The following is a 14917-nucleotide window of genomic DNA, read 5'->3' as shown; positions in this document are numbered from 1 at the left end:
GTTTTACTGGTTCAGATGAGAAATATTTACCCAGATGCGTGTTCAAGGCGAGTCTGGCTGAATTCTGAATACGATGATGACAAATCGACCATTACTCTTCAGTAGTGATCATGATCGCGCAACGATCGATACTATTTTTCATATTATTGCCAGCTTTGATAGAAGCTTGGTTCGAAGGATGTGATCAGCAGTACCAATTGGCGGAAACTGCCAATGTACAGCTGGTGTCGCCTTTCTATTCCAATGGAAAGTATCCATCAGGAAGCTCCTGCCGCTACATGCTCATTGCCCCTCCCGGATATAGCATGCAAATGAGCTGTAACATCAATATCGATACACCGCAAGGTTCGGCTTGTTCAACCGAGCTATTCTACATCTCAACCGAAGGTTTCTCCTCGGTGACGGGAAGTGAATTCATGTGCGGTTCAGGCACAGTGAATCGAAACTCTCTGTTCAACAAGATGATGGTCGCCTACACTTCGTCCAGTTCAACCAGTGGAGGGTCCTTCAGTTGCCAAATCCAGGTTCAAAAGCAGGACTGCGACTGTGGATGGTCTCGATCGCAAAAGATTGTCGGTGGAACCGAAGCCGGTGTTAACGAGTACACTTCGATTGTCGGGTTACTGGACAAAGTGACGGCGAATGTGTTCTGTTCCGGAGTTATTGGTAAGTGATTCAAGAATGCCAGATGGATTCGTTTATTTATGGAAACCTATAGTAAATTACAGATATATTGTAACGGCCGCTCACTGCGTCCAGAATACGCCGAACCCACAGCGTATTCAAGCTCTCGTCGGGGATCAAAACTACCGAACGGGCCTCGATACGCCATACTCGCAACTCTACGACATTGCAAGCATAGTATGGCATGAGAACTACAACCAGGACACCCGTGACAATGATATCGCCATCTTGACGACCACCACGAACATGCAATGGACCCGTGGAGTGGGACCGGTATGTCTGCCGTTCAATTACTGGTACTACGATTTCAGTAAACTGCAGGTGGACGTGGCCGGATGGGGTACTATGAGTTTCGGAGGTCCAACCAGTTCAACCTTGAGACGTGTCACGTTGGATGTGATAGCCAATAGCCAGTGCCAGGTTCAGTATGTCAACGATCAGAAGCTTTGTGCTTTTACGCCCGGCAAGGATACCTGTCAGTTCGATTCAGGCGGTCCGCTGTATCTACGGGGAGTCCAGCGGATGTATTCGATCGGAATTGTCAGCTATGGGGGAGCGTGTGCCGGATCTACACCTTCGGTGAATACCAGAATTACATCCTATTTGGGATGGATCCAGAGTAAGACTACTGATGCCACTTATTGTGTTAAGTAAATTGAGGAAAAAATTAAAGATTATTTGTTCGCATAGCGAAGGTTTTTCCGAAAAAAATATGTTTTTAATTTCTTCAATCCTGTCTCCCAACAAACAATCTTCTATCGAAAAAAAAACAACTACTTGATGATTTTATTCAACTGCATGCTTAATAATAATATTACTATTTAAATTCTGTTCAGGCTTTGTTCACACAAATCTGGAGAATTTATTCAACCACATCATTGAACTAATTGGTGTTGGTCGAGAAGCTTATAATCGACTTACATGAGATGTACACGGTAAAAAACATCACGTTCATGTAAAGTAATTTGCTGTTGAATTTGCACTACTTGCCAAACATTGGAATTCGCTGTGCAAAACCCTTGGATGAGATCATATCGAAGCACGATGAAATCAACAGCAAATCACTTCATTTTAAATTGTATTTGTTGTTGATGTGCTTTCACTTGAAGTTTAAATAATTTATGTTTGGATTTAATTTTGGCTGAAAATGGGTTTAAATAAATGTACTATTTGTTCATACTGAAAGCCTTACTATATGTTATTCAGAATATGACAATATCATATTACTACCCAGATCACATGTTTCCAAGTGAAATTGAACAACATCGCAAGGCTTTTAGTAGAAGTAAGATGAGACATTGAGCAATAAATTTGATAAGTTTGACAATGTTTTGTAATCGAACTTATCTGAATAAAACACTATTATTGAATACAGCAGCAATTTCGTATTACTCACGCTCTTGAACGCAAATTATTTCGGTTGAAGATGGAGAACTATCGCTTCTCTCGCTTGACCTCATTTGTTGTTGACTTGCCATCTTCGAGAGTAATGGTTGTCATGTGACTCATGTGCGGTTTTGACAGTTGCTTCCAAAAGCAAAACTAAGGCCGTTCGCAATGCTGTTGTATTTTATAAGGACTGTTTCAATTTGAAACTAGAACAGAAACGCACCTCTCGCAATGCTGAGTTGCAGTTTCATAATTCGAGCACTATTTTGCACCAGATTTGCAACTGCTCGACTATTCTGTTTTATTTCTGAGCGAGTTTGAAACACGAATGGAACTCTGTTTCAAATTTCTTTGGATGTGTTGAAGATGTTTCGAAGAGCTCCACAAATAAAAAACGGAGAACTTCATAGAGAACAGTAAAGTTTATGGAACTTGATGATTACAAACATGTTTTAGAACTGTGCGTTGCGCTGATCGTGTTGCAGTTTTATTTTTGACAGTTTCAAATTATAGAATTGACGAGTAGTTTAAAACAATTTTGAAACTCAGCATTGCGAACGGCCTAATTAACCACTTCATTCGAGCAGCTAAAATGACGTTTACTACCACTCGAACCTTGAAATAAAACATTATTTTCAGATTTTTTGCTTCTAGAACCTCGAGAAAAGTAGCCAACATGTGTACGTTTCATAAAAAAAATTGAAATAAGTTGGTCTAGTTTTGTGAAGTCGCTGGTAGAAAGTCACGCCAAAACTGCTTGACAAAGTGGTCAAATTGAATCTACGTTACGGTCGACCAGCAGATGGAAATGATGAGAAAATGAAAATGACGTTTCGCTACCTGTCAAATCGTATGGAATATTTTTTAGTACATCATCACCTAGGTGTCGCATGCACTGGTGCAGTTTCGCGTAGATTCATCAATCAAATTCAATGCATGAAAACAGTGGTGCCAATTCAAATGATAATCATTTTGATTTGAAGGTTTTATACAGTACATGTATTTCAACGACAAATCACTTTATTTCAAAAGGTAAATAACTTGAAAATCAATGATAAATCACTTAGATTCGTAGTGCCACATAACGGACTGAGTCAAGTGCAAGAGCATTTGGATTAGATGTGATAACTTTTTACCGTGTAACAGAACATATTCGATCAAATTTTTTGATGATTCAGCAAAGTGTTGATTATGTGATCAATTTTTTTTTGGAACAAAATATCATGCTTGATAAATATTGATTTCACAAGCTCCTTTGATATTGCGAGATTATCAACATGTAAAATGAAGCTGAGCGTTGACTCTATACAAAAGTTATTCCGGTTCACATAGTTTTCTTAGCAAGAGGAAGTATAGTTTGCTATCTCTCTTTACTCTTCACCGATGGCAGACACGAACTGGGACACGAAGCTACTGCTGCCAAGTGCCATCAGTGACGGTATTTTCAGAAAATCATGAAACTCAAACTCACCACGGTTTAGCAGGTGTAACTGGTGAGTTAAGTTAGCTTGATATTCGTAGCTACGATACCACCGCTTGTAATCCACAGTTGCTTGCTAGTTGATTTGTGTCTACAAAAATCATGCGTGATCTTGGGCATTGCAATCATTGTTTCCTTATAGTACGTTCAGACTACAGAGTTATAACAACCGGTGGAAACTTACGATAGTAAATTGGCTCACTACTTGACTAGCCTAGTGGTCCCCAACAAATCTATTAACGTATCCCATTCCAGTCGAAATTCTACTTCTACGCAATATATTTGTTTTGATTCGCTATGAAAGTTTGACAGATATAATGAGGGGCTCGTAGATTTTCCTATGTTTCAAGGGGTGCACCGATTAGCTTGGGACCGAAGAGAGTACCAGAGCTGAGCCAAAAGTTGAGCATGTTTCTTCACGACCTTCTGGTCTTAGAGTTACCTCTATGGTTATAACATGTTACAGCACTATCTTGATGGTGGTTTCTATGTTGCAATTATTTGACAACCGTTATAACATGTTATAACTGCTCAGTCTGACCAGCGCTTTAAACAACGATGCTAAATACGCTTGATTCTCATGTGAAGTAACGTTTAATTAGACTCTATTATCACAGACTTACTAGAAAATTCCTTCCTTAATAAAATTTGTGTGGTTATTTTGCTTTACGACGTGTTCGGGTATCATCCAAACCTTTTGTGGAATAGTTCTACCATTTGGGTTATCGTTCATATTATATTTGTTGATTAGAGTTTTCTGTTCTGAAACTGTCCCCACCGACAAACCGACATGAATGATCATACAAAGTATCATAAAATGTCTGATCAAAGCACAAAACTGACATCTGCCGCCGTGTTCGCGAAAAATGTGTATCCTAGCCACGAACACACATACTAAATGTATGAGTTGGTTCGTGTCTAATCTATTCCGGGCAAATTATTTTTATCTAGATAAAAAATTTCTATGGTTATTATTATTTAACTTTATTAAGGAGGCTTTCAGCACAGAACAGAAGGAGAAGTGCAAACAAATCGGTGAATCAAAAAGTGGTTCGTTTTTCTGCTCAACAAGCGATGTGTTGTGGTAGCGTTCCACACGGGCTTTCTATGTGCACTCATACTATCATAGCATGCTGCCTATCTTAACTGCAGGTAGAAGATGCCTTCTACCGCTAGGTGCGCTAGTGTTCGCAAATGACAAGTGGAGCCACTTTCTGATCCGAAGTTCCACTCCTGTGCTTTCAGCCTTGGGCTGGTTCACCTCCAAAATTTCTATGGTTTTGACATATGGGATCGCTGCACATTTGAATCCGCCTATATGGATTCTCGATCAAGAGTTAAGTTTTAGTTTCATGTCGGTTTGTCGGTGCTGTCCCCTTTCTCCTCAAACTGACAAATCAACTGATATGTATGCTAGAGTCGGTGTATAATGAGTCACGCCAAGAGTGAAGCCAAGTCTACCTATTGAACTGTCAAACTGGCTACCTATCGTGCAAAGTAAATAAACATTACGATGCTATGAAAGGTCCACGAAAGGTATTGCAATAAAATATAAAATATAATCGAAGAAATGAGCATAAACACGCAGTGAGCGTTAAATTGTCATGGGATACGCTCGGTAATGATTAGTAATGAGAATTTCTACTATTTTTTGTTAAGATAATTTGACAAAATCACTGATATAATGATTTACTACCGTCGCAATATTTTTTCTCTCGCTAGAAGTCATTTGAAGTTGACGTAGAAGTCCTCTGTTGCCAAGTGAAAAGAAAGGGAATCCTTCGAAAACCGTGATGCGAGTTCAACTGTTTTTCTCTTGGCGTGACTCATTATACACCGACTCTAATGTATGCGGGGTCCCTCAAAATAATTTCTTCAATCACCCCTCGTACAAAACCGCGCGGGCATCAAAAACTTCTTTACCGATTTCAGCGTAACAGAGCATCAGTGAGAAACGTCAAAATTGTGTTTATCTATTTCTCACCGCTGCTGGTGCGAGTCATCAAACTTGCAGAAGTTGCTTTAGTTTTCCACCGCGGAACCACCTAAATCCTAGCAAAACAACCACCATGGGCGATCGCTACAATATTCACAGTCAGCTGGAACATCTGCAGAGCAAGTACATAGGTACGGGCCACGCTGATACGAACAAATACGAATGGCTCACCAACCAGCATCGGGATTCGCAGGCCAGCTACCTTGGCCATTACGATATGCTGAGCTACTTTGCCGTGGCGGAAAACGAATCCAAGGCTCGCATTCGGTTTAACATCATGGAAAAAATGCTGCAGCCTTGTGGACCACCACCGGAGAAGCCGGAGGACTAACCTGCTGATTTCATCTAAGATTTTCTCATTCACGCAAATAAAACATTCTGATGAAATTGATAAAAAAAATACTCTATTCAAGCATCTGCAGCAACCGAAACCTGACTCGCACTAGTTGCGTCTAAATCCTCCTTGTCTTCCTCTGGTTCATCCTCTTCCTCCAGATCGATTTCAGCCATATGTTTCTGCACCTTACTAACGAGCATCTGCTGGACTACCGGAGCAATTTCGTTGTTCACTTCGTTCAGCCGTTGACAGGCCTCCTTCAGTTTATCCAACGAAATGTCCCCTGCTTGACGGATCTCCGAAGTCTGATCCAATGTGTGCAGCTTTGCCAGAGTAATGACTCCATGGTTACCCCTCTTTCCACCTTCCAGGCAGATCCGTTCCTCCGCCAGTGTCGGATCCAGATAAATGTGATCTTCGAAAACCGCAACCGTGGTTGCCGTAACGATATCAAACATCGAAATAGTCGCATCGCTCAAAGCCAACCCGGCTGCCGTGATCGCGGCCGCCAGTACCGAGCCATCATCTTCCAGGACATTGGCGAAGATATCAATCTGAAAATTGGGAAACAAATGCCGACAAACGACCGGCTGCAGAGCTTTAGTCATGGCCGCCGCCAGAGACCGTTCCTCGGCATCCGTCTGTGGATTCTTCCGATGGGTACAAGCGAACGGGGAAAACTTAAAATCACAGTACAACTCGCCCAGTTCTCGGAATTTGTTCTGCTTGGGGATCTCGCGAGGATCGAACACCGACACTATCACCTTGGTGTTGCCCAGTTCCAGATAGGCGGAGCCTTTGGCCGTTGAGACGACACCGAGTTTCATAACTGAAATTAAATCGTGAACAAATAATGTTGAGCTGAAGGTAAATTTAAATGAACGGTAACTTACAATACTTCCGGCTTTCGGTATCCTTTCGGCCACACTTCCGTTTACCACTGGGATCGAACACATCCGCTAGCCGATCTTCAAAGGTTTTATCCCGGTTCTTGCCGAATATTTGATAGGGAAGGGATCCCTCCGGTCCGTTGATTCGTTTCTGATCAATCGGCATGGTTTTCTGGTGAGGAAATTGTTTTTTTTTCAACTACAACACAAAAGTAATGCAAAATCAACGACAAAACGATGCTACTCACGGCGGGTTTCACGGATTTTCACGTGCGTCGTATGTTTTTGGATGTTTTGCTTTTGCGTTATATTCGCGTTTGACAGTTTCTTCGTTTGTTTTGAACTTTATACACGCTATTTCAAAACTACCCAAATTTGGGTATAATTCACCCAGATCGGTCAAAACTGAACCTACCCAAAAATGGGTACGCTATGTTGGGAGAGACAAGTTGACAAATGGACAACATCGGCATGAATCCGTCGACAAAAACGGCCAAAATGAACATTTATTGAATATTGGCGTCCTATAAAACTAAACGATCCATTCAACCTCTGGTGGTGAATAGGAGAACGTCAAAAAGAGTGTTGTGGGCATAAATTTTTGCCTTGAGACATAGGAAGCGGAACACTTTTTTACTTTTCCTGATAAATTGATTCATCTGAGATGCTGCAAAACTTAATCTACAGTTGAAAAATTTAATTCTGTAACGTTTTTGAAAAGATCCTGCAGGTATTCAAGAATATTTTTGAAAAATGGAAAATTAGAAAAGTGCCTTAGTGGTTATGATCTTCCGGATTTCTTGTGTGTGAATAGTTCAAGAGCAAATTTTCATTACGTCGAATGTAACAAAGGTAAACAAAGTCGAGCTATCAGTGTCAATCGATGCTCCTGCTATTACACTATATACTGTCCGAATATAGGATCACATCCCATTTTTAAATTTATTTACCAGTCGAATTGCTTTTTGACGTAATCACCTTCCGATCAAAATAGTTTTCGATGTTACTTAAGTCACCCGATTTCTATGGAGATGCCGTTTGCCTTAAGTAGCAGCACTGAGAAACCCGTGAAAAGTGTACTTTCGTCGTTTCGCTTTCTCATTATTAAAGTGAATAAATCGAACGGTTTGTTGCTAAGATGATCTCGGTGGTCCTAAAATGATGAATGGGCTGCACGTAAGGAGACGTAATTGATAATTCTCCCGAATATCCTGGTAAATACACTTTGACTTAAGTAACAATAGGGGCCACCAAACGACGTATAATATCTTTTGTCTTAAAAACCAGTATTTCTTAGCATGAAAGCTAGCGATTTGCCTTTGTATGATTAAAACCCGGCTGAATATGTTAAACATTGCTATCACTATGGGATTATATGTGTTTAATTGGAAATAGGAATAAATTTTCGGTCATCCAAACAAAACTTTATTTTTCTCGGATCGGTGCGAATGTTACTTACGACATAATGAAAATTTGCTCTTGAGTTAAGGTGCAAATCAGTTCAGATTTGTGGAAAATCGTACAATAAGACAATTAAATATATGATTTGAGTAGTAGCTATACTGAAGAACCGAGAGATGTCGCCCCTTCATTGGTAGGAAAATCATTTTTGCAGTATGGAGAATATCAGAAAATCCACGATTTGTGACTAAACCTCGGACTAAACATGCTTTCACAGAAGGAAACAAATAAACGAGTGTTTACCTTATAACCATAGTAATGTACTCGTGCAATTTTTGTGCACCTGAAACTGCCCATAAAGACGATAATGAATAAAAAGTGAAAATTTTCATGCATTTCCAAATGGTTTCCTACCATTCCCATACATTCGAAGTGACTGGCCCTCTGGATGTGGATGATGTCAAAAACAACAAAACATGATTAATTACCGATGGAAATTGATGAATCTACGCGAAACTGCACCAGTGCATGCGACACCTAGGTTTGAAATCCAAAACCACAAAAGTGATGATGTACTAAAAAATATTCCATACGATTTGACAGCTAGCAAAACGTCATTATCATTTTCACATCATTTCCATCTGCTGGCCGACCGTAGCGTAGATTCATCAATTGGCAAGATTTTGAATGAAAAATGCTGTTATTTGCGTTGGGGAAAATACTTATTCTGATGTTTACAAACGGTTTGGTTGACGTTTCTTCTCGAACTCGCGTGGCGCACTCTATGTTGATGGTGCTTTAAAAAGGCGTATAGTTAAGCCAATTGATGAATCTACGTTACGGTCGACCGGCAGATGGAAATGATGTGAAAATGATAATGACGTTTTGCGATTTGCTATCTGTCAAATCGTATAGAATATTTTTTAGTACATCATCACTTTTATGGTTTTGGAATCCAAACCTAGGGGTCGCATGCACTGGTGCAATTTCGCGTAAATTCATCAATTCAGTGTCAACATTTCAAAGGGGCGTAATTGCATTTGTAAACAATGACTTTAGCCGTCGATTTCTCGTGAATTAAAACTTACTCATGAAGATTAATGACACCAGCAGGTAGAGGAATGTTTCCTTTACCAGCTAGCATTGTTAATTTGGAGGGATGGACTTTTATTTGCGAGAAATCGATAGCTAAAGCCATTGTTTACAAAAGCAATTACGCCCCTTTGAAATGTTGGCACTGAATTGATGAATTTAAGCAAAGGTAAATCTGAAACCTAGTTTTCAGATTTGCAATTACAAAACTGATGATATACTTTACTTTTGTGTAAATTGTAAATTCTCAAATTTACGTGAATTAAACTTAAGGCCGGCGCACAATGCATACGTTTTCGGGTTTTTTGACAGATAATGCATGGGCTAACTGTCAAAAAACCTGAAAAAGGTATCTATTGTGCACCGGCCTTTAATTTTGGGTAGAATATATCACCTTCACCGTAAACACCTTCCAATAAAAATATTTTTCTATGTTACTTAAGTCACCAGATTTCTATGGAGATGCCGTTGGTCTTAAGCAGGCTTGCAATTGCTCATTATAGCTAAAATGCTAGTTTTCGTAATTATGAAGCTATGGGATACTATAATGATAATGTTTATTTAAGAGGCGAGAAGATGTGGTAAAGTGTGTTTATTTATTATCGCTGATTGCTCACTCATCGCGTTGCTCAGCGTTACAGCTAATCGCTATTGTAACCCTCTGAAAGCTAAATTGACAGTTTTATGTGTCATACATTGCACCTTGTAAATAAGAATTAGGGCCCATGCATTAATTATGTCACGCTAAATCGAGCAAAAAATCACCTCCTCCCCCTCTATGGTGACGTTTTTCCTATACCTTATGCATTGCTTGTCACAAAATCTTAGACCCTCCCTCCCCCCTTAGAGCGTGACATAATATATGCATCAACCCTTATCATTTTCATTTTCATTTTCATTTTTCATTTTCATTTTATGATGTACAAGGGGGTCAGGGGCCATGTCACCGATGTGAATATTCACACCATCCATAATACACCAGGGAAGGGGAGAGGAGTGAGCAACACAACATCTTTACCCATGGGGGTTAAAAAAGTTCTGCGAGGTATACTTATGGTAAACCAGCTGCTCAGGGATTGTAGAAAGGAAAGGATTGGGTAGGTTTTGTATGAAAAGCGAATAAGTTATTATCGTATCGTTGAAAAATGAACTAGATTACATCACACCGTCAATAAAAATAAATTAAAAGATATTGAAAGAGATTATTAGTGAGTTTTAAACTGTTACCTAATAGAAATACATTTGTAAAATTATCTCCATGTACTGAACAGCCATCTCTCTCGCCCTCCCGCCGCCTAAACGTCTGAAGGAGTGTGACGTCAAACTCCGTCATCCATTCAATCAGCCGGAGTACGAAAGAGCGTGCAATGAGCGTCAACGACCTTAATAAAAAGTGGGGGAACACCATACCTGAACGATACCACAAATCGTGCCACCGTATCACATATTGTTGGGATGATAACCCGAATAGGTTGTTAGGCACTCCTTATGGTTATCGTTCATGCGGGTGTTTCTAAGCAATTTACATCTTATCAACCCTCTGTGCGACTCAACCCGTGCAATGTATTTAATGTTGTGTGCTTTATCATGAGTGGTCACGGATCTGGCAATCTTCACATGACTATGCGTCCCGGTGGCGACGACTACGATCTAGCCGGTTTACAATAGGTTTTATACAAGAGTACTAGAATAGATCGGAGTATACTTACAGTTTCAACGTTCCTATGAACTCCTTGTTTACCTTCAATCCTACTTCCTTCTCTTGTTGTATTGTGTTTCTGGATATGCCACTTCCATCATCTCTCTGACACAAGATAATGGATCCTCGCTCCGGAATGTCTTCAAAACTGGGGGGATTAAAATCGCTCCTCGTGCACAACCCTTCCAGATGACCGAAAGAGCGCCCGGTCCGATTGGTCTCACCCGATATTCTTGAAATACTTGACATTTTGAATAAAACGTTGCCATTTTCAGACTTCGTGTTGTTAGTTTTCTTGAAGGTCTTGTGCTTAATGCTTGATTTGTCTTTCGCTTCGTATTTCTAAGAATTGACTCTATAAATAGATTAAAAAAAAACAAAAACAAACACAACGCTTCCCGCCCACAAGCTGTAGACCGAGTGCAGAATCTTTGTGATGATGCTTTCCAAACGTGCATATCCATAGAAATAAATCCAATTCAATAAAGGATTGATTTCCACTGCGACTAAATCCAGCATTCCTACTAAAATATCAAATGCTGTGCTTAATCATTTATTATTAAAACAGAGCAATAAACAATGTACGGTGATGATTAATCTGTTAATATGCTTTTATAAGCGGGTTCAAATGCACTTTTGGTAAGCATCAACACTGATCTGGCAACACTAGTGTGCATCTTTCCAATGTGGTAAAGATCCAGATCAGCCCTGGGACCTGGTAGCCTAATTAAACTACCTCAAGGTTTTGCCAAAGCCCAGGGTAATATATGCATCAACCCTTATCATTAAAATATCTCATAGCTTCATAAATCCGAAAAATAGCATTTTAGCTGTAATGAGCAATTGCAAGCTTGGTCTTAAGTAGCAGCGCCGAGAAGCCCGTGAAAAGTGTACACTCTGAAAAATATTCACGTCCGATTGACGTGAAAACATAGGTGGTTAAATAAAATGCTCCATTTGCAAAATAAAAGCATTTTAAGATTGCTCTCGTAAACCTCACCGTATAAAATTTTGATACCATCATCTCTTTCATAGTTCTTCTATTCCCCACGAGTACCAACTTTGATTTGCCAATACGTTATATCAAATTATTGAAAGCGCTTGCCGGAAATTGACGGGCTGCTTGAAAAAGGCCAATAAAATGGCACATTTTAATTCGAAATTTCCGAAGTCTATTATTTCGGATATTTTTGACCATATCATAAATAACTTTCTTAAACACGCCGTCGTTTATTGGCAATATCATTAAAAATTTTAAAACTACAACACTTTGGAAATTTCGAAATATGAATGTGCTAAAGTTGGCCATTTTCCGGTAAGCGCTTATAATAATTTGATATTACTCACACGAAAAATTCAGCATATTTGTAGTTCTGTGTCAAAATGTGTCACTGTAGCTAAAAAGATTCAAGACATTTGAGTCCAGGGTAAAAACCGTTCTCCGCAACTTTCAACGAACAGATTAGCAATGAAAACTACCAACTTATTATTGTAAAACTATTCACATTGTTTATTTCAAACACTCGTTGATAAGCTACAACCTTTGGCCTCTAGTGCAACACTGACAAAGAGTGAGATTGTAGAAAAATCTGTATAGAACAATACTTGGGTTGTCTTTTCTACCTATGATATCATCATGCCAATTATTAGATTATCTAGACTGACTATAACATCATCCATGATGCCTAGAACTACGCTTGGATCCAATAAACAACGCTAGATTTGCTGATATATTGATAACAGGAAAAGTTCTCGATAGATTGCTTACTAAAGCTTTTCAGACTACACAGAGCTTCAACTATCTATTTGTCTATACTCTACGTGGTGTGAGAGAAAAGTTTAATCTGTGCGTCTACTAACACGTGTGATCACTCTAAAACTTAGCATACGGTATTGTTGATAAAGTCGTAACACCCCAGGGTGTTCTCGCTTTTCTTGCCCAGTTTGATACTGTTGAGCTTATATTTGACGTACTCTTCAATCCACGCCTGCGTCAGGTCCAGATACTTCTCCGGTGGTCCTGGGAGGTAGTCCCTGAACCCAAACACCGGTATGGCGGCCTCTATCTGAGTGCCATCGACCCAGTTATTGTAGCTGTTGATCGTGATGATCTGAGCATTGTTCTTCAGTGCCGTTCGCCATGCTACGTCAAAGTACTGCCCATTGGAGCGATAGCGTTTGATATTGGAGATTCCGTGGCTTTGGGCACTGCGAGAGTATTTTTTCCGATCGTAATACCCGGGACCGATGGTCGGTACAAACATCAGGTGGTAGGTGTCGGCAAACTTTTTCAACTGTGACCAATTCTTCCACGTGCTCACGTAGTTTGCTCCATTGCTCGGGAGATACGTGTAGAAGCCGTCGAACCCCCCTCGCCGGACGATCGATTTGTGCTCTTTGGTAGAGATATGTGCCAAGACGATGGCATCGTAATTGGTTCCACGGATTGTCAAGATCCCGTTCCGGGACAGCAGCCGCATCCAATCCGCGTCACCGATCTGATACGATTTTCGTATGTAGAATATTGGGAGATCACGTTGCTTCGAGAGGACTCGGAAGTAGCTCAACGTGCTTGCTTGATCCTTTCCGAACAGGTCAATGAAATACTTGATAACGTTCCGGATGCTTTCAATTGTTCGTTCCGGGTATTCCAAAATCTCAATGGCGACCTTGAGATTGTGAATGGCAGCGGTTTTGAAGATGGCCCGTAGCAAACCCTCATGGAAGGTCGGATGCCATACGAGGATCACAACTCCAATCCCACAGTTTTGGATGTCGTTGAAGTGCTCCCTGATGATCGTTTCGGTTGTGTTGTACAGCTTGCGTTTTGGATAGAATGCAACATTGATGATCTGGTCGTCGTTTGGACGGAACGAAACGGCGGAACCGTTTTCGGTGATGCGGCTGACGACCTAGAATCGAGTCTGGTTATACGTTGCCAAACGCTTCTTAGCGATAGATAACTCACCCGATCGGTTGGCACGGTTGGATGTGGCTTATACCATGCTACCGGAGCATAGTAGAAGATCTGGATGTTCCGGTTCAGAGCAATTGTGCGGTTCCGTCGGGCGGGGGTACTGAGCTCGGTGTTTCTTCCACCGGCCAGTCTTTTGATCTTGTCTCTGATGATGCGAGATTTCACCTCATGTTCGTTGTACTTTTCCGGTACGAGGGCAGCATTCTGACTTCGCAGCAGCTCGTAACTGATCACGTGTTGGTCGGGGCCCGGAATCAACGGCTGTACGACCTTTTCCGGAGTGTTGAGCGTAGAATAGAGACAGAACACCAACAACAGCACCGAGGACACTCCGATGAGGCAGATTAGCAGCTTCATCGATTTGATGGAAAATTTAAACTTGAGGAAGGACATTTTCGCAGGTTGATGCAACGGAAGGATTATAAATTAACTTTTTCACAGCATGATTTGTTTGGGATAGAAGTTCAGCTCACTGATCTGTGAAGAACGCTTCTCAACTTGGAAAACGTCAAACGAGAAGTGTTTTATCGCATAAAATTTGCGAATTGTTTCGATACAAGGGATTAGGACTAGTGTACGCATGTGCGGAAACCAATCCTGGAGAATGGTATTACCAGCTGTTCTCCCCACATTCAAAATGAGCTGATGAAGAAGGAATGTGTGTAAGGGTAGGCGTGTAGTACGAGATGCATGTTTGTAAACAGAATTCTATTATTAGAATATGCCGCGACGGGCGGGAACCTGCATCGCGGGTGCGAATTATATCGGTAGGTATTTACATATTGCATATTGCACGCTGTAGTATCGAATCGATGAGATGCGCCTGTTGATTCCTTCGGTTTGTACGCTGTCGTGCAGCGTGTGGCATTAGTACTGATACTTAGCTATTTTTAGAAATAATTGAAGAATTGTGCGAAACTGATTTTGCTGAAAGATGGCAGTATGAACACATGGATTGTCATCGAACATCAT

General features: G+C 40.6%; 4 protein-coding genes across 5 annotated transcripts; 2 read left to right on the top strand and 2 right to left on the bottom strand.

Annotated features, from left to right (window-relative positions):
- The first annotated feature begins 87 nt into the window (after positions 1 to 87).
- LOC135700103 (venom serine protease-like) lies at positions 88 to 1344 on the top strand. The gene is made up of 2 exons (XM_065220494.1): positions 88 to 666; positions 719 to 1344. Exons 1-2 carry the CDS (start codon positions 111 to 113, stop codon positions 1336 to 1338), a joined length of 1176 nt encoding a protein of 391 aa, XP_065076566.1. The 5' UTR covers positions 88 to 110; the 3' UTR covers positions 1339 to 1344.
- Positions 1345 to 5543: 4199 nt separating this feature from the next.
- On the top strand, positions 5544 to 5918 carry Sf3b5 (splicing factor 3b subunit 5). Its single transcript, XM_065220465.1, has one exon. The coding sequence runs from the start codon at positions 5623 to 5625 to the stop codon at positions 5878 to 5880; it is 258 nt and encodes an 85-aa protein (XP_065076537.1). The 5' UTR covers positions 5544 to 5622; the 3' UTR covers positions 5881 to 5918.
- Positions 5919 to 5933: 15 nt separating this feature from the next.
- On the bottom strand, positions 5934 to 7061 carry LOC135700074 (exosome complex component MTR3-like). Of its 2 annotated transcripts, none has more exons than XM_065220464.1 (3): positions 7037 to 7061; positions 6780 to 6948; positions 5934 to 6715 (listed from the first exon to the last, which is right to left on the bottom strand). In XM_065220464.1, exons 2-3 carry the CDS (start codon positions 6940 to 6942, stop codon positions 5958 to 5960), a joined length of 921 nt encoding a protein of 306 aa, XP_065076536.1. In that variant the 5' UTR covers positions 6943 to 6948; positions 7037 to 7061; the 3' UTR covers positions 5934 to 5957. The 2 variants fall into 2 exon arrangements, with proteins under 2 accessions (XP_065076536.1, XP_065076535.1); XM_065220463.1 differs by having other exon boundaries at positions 7025 to 7042.
- A 5390-nt stretch (positions 7062 to 12451) lies between these two features.
- LOC135700111 (glycoprotein endo-alpha-1,2-mannosidase) lies at positions 12452 to 14841 on the bottom strand. The gene is made up of 2 exons (XM_065220506.1): positions 13937 to 14841; positions 12452 to 13880 (listed from the first exon to the last, which is right to left on the bottom strand). Exons 1-2 carry the CDS (start codon positions 14336 to 14338, stop codon positions 12849 to 12851), a joined length of 1434 nt encoding a protein of 477 aa, XP_065076578.1. The 5' UTR covers positions 14339 to 14841; the 3' UTR covers positions 12452 to 12848.
- Between the last annotated feature and the right edge of the window lie 76 nt (positions 14842 to 14917).

This window comes from Ochlerotatus camptorhynchus, unplaced genomic scaffold, assembly GCF_037179485.1.
Source record: "Ochlerotatus camptorhynchus isolate MF236.1 unplaced genomic scaffold, CSIRO-AGI_Acam_v1.1 ptg000128l, whole genome shotgun sequence".
Lineage (NCBI taxonomy): Eukaryota > Metazoa > Arthropoda > Insecta > Diptera > Culicidae > Ochlerotatus > Ochlerotatus camptorhynchus.
This window is presented reverse-complemented; position numbering and strand designations above follow the sequence as displayed.

Excerpts from the sequence above, each read along its gene's own strand:
- LOC135700103 (XM_065220494.1), top strand. The coding sequence starts at position 111 with ATGATCGCGCAACGATCGATACTATTTTTCATATTATTGCCAGCTTTG. Across the intron at positions 667-718 it reads GTTCTGTTCCGGAGTTATTG|TAAATTACAGATATATTGTA; the intron begins GTAAGTGATTCA and ends GGAAACCTATAG.
- LOC135700111 (XM_065220506.1), bottom strand. The coding sequence starts at position 14,338 with ATGTCCTTCCTCAAGTTTAAATTTTCCATCAAATCGATGAAGCTGCTA. Across the intron at positions 13,881-13,936 it reads CAACCGTGCCAACCGATCGG|GTCGTCAGCCGCATCACCGA; the intron begins GTGAGTTATCTA and ends ACTCGATTCTAG.
- LOC135700074 (XM_065220464.1), bottom strand. The coding sequence starts at position 6,942 with ATGCCGATTGATCAGAAACGAATCAACGGACCGGAGGGATCCCTTCCC. Across the intron at positions 6,716-6,779 it reads TACCGAAAGCCGGAAGTATT|TTATGAAACTCGGTGTCGTC; the intron begins GTAAGTTACCGT and ends ATTTAATTTCAG.
- Sf3b5 (XM_065220465.1), top strand. The coding sequence starts at position 5,623 with ATGGGCGATCGCTACAATATTCACAGTCAGCTGGAACATCTGCAGAGC.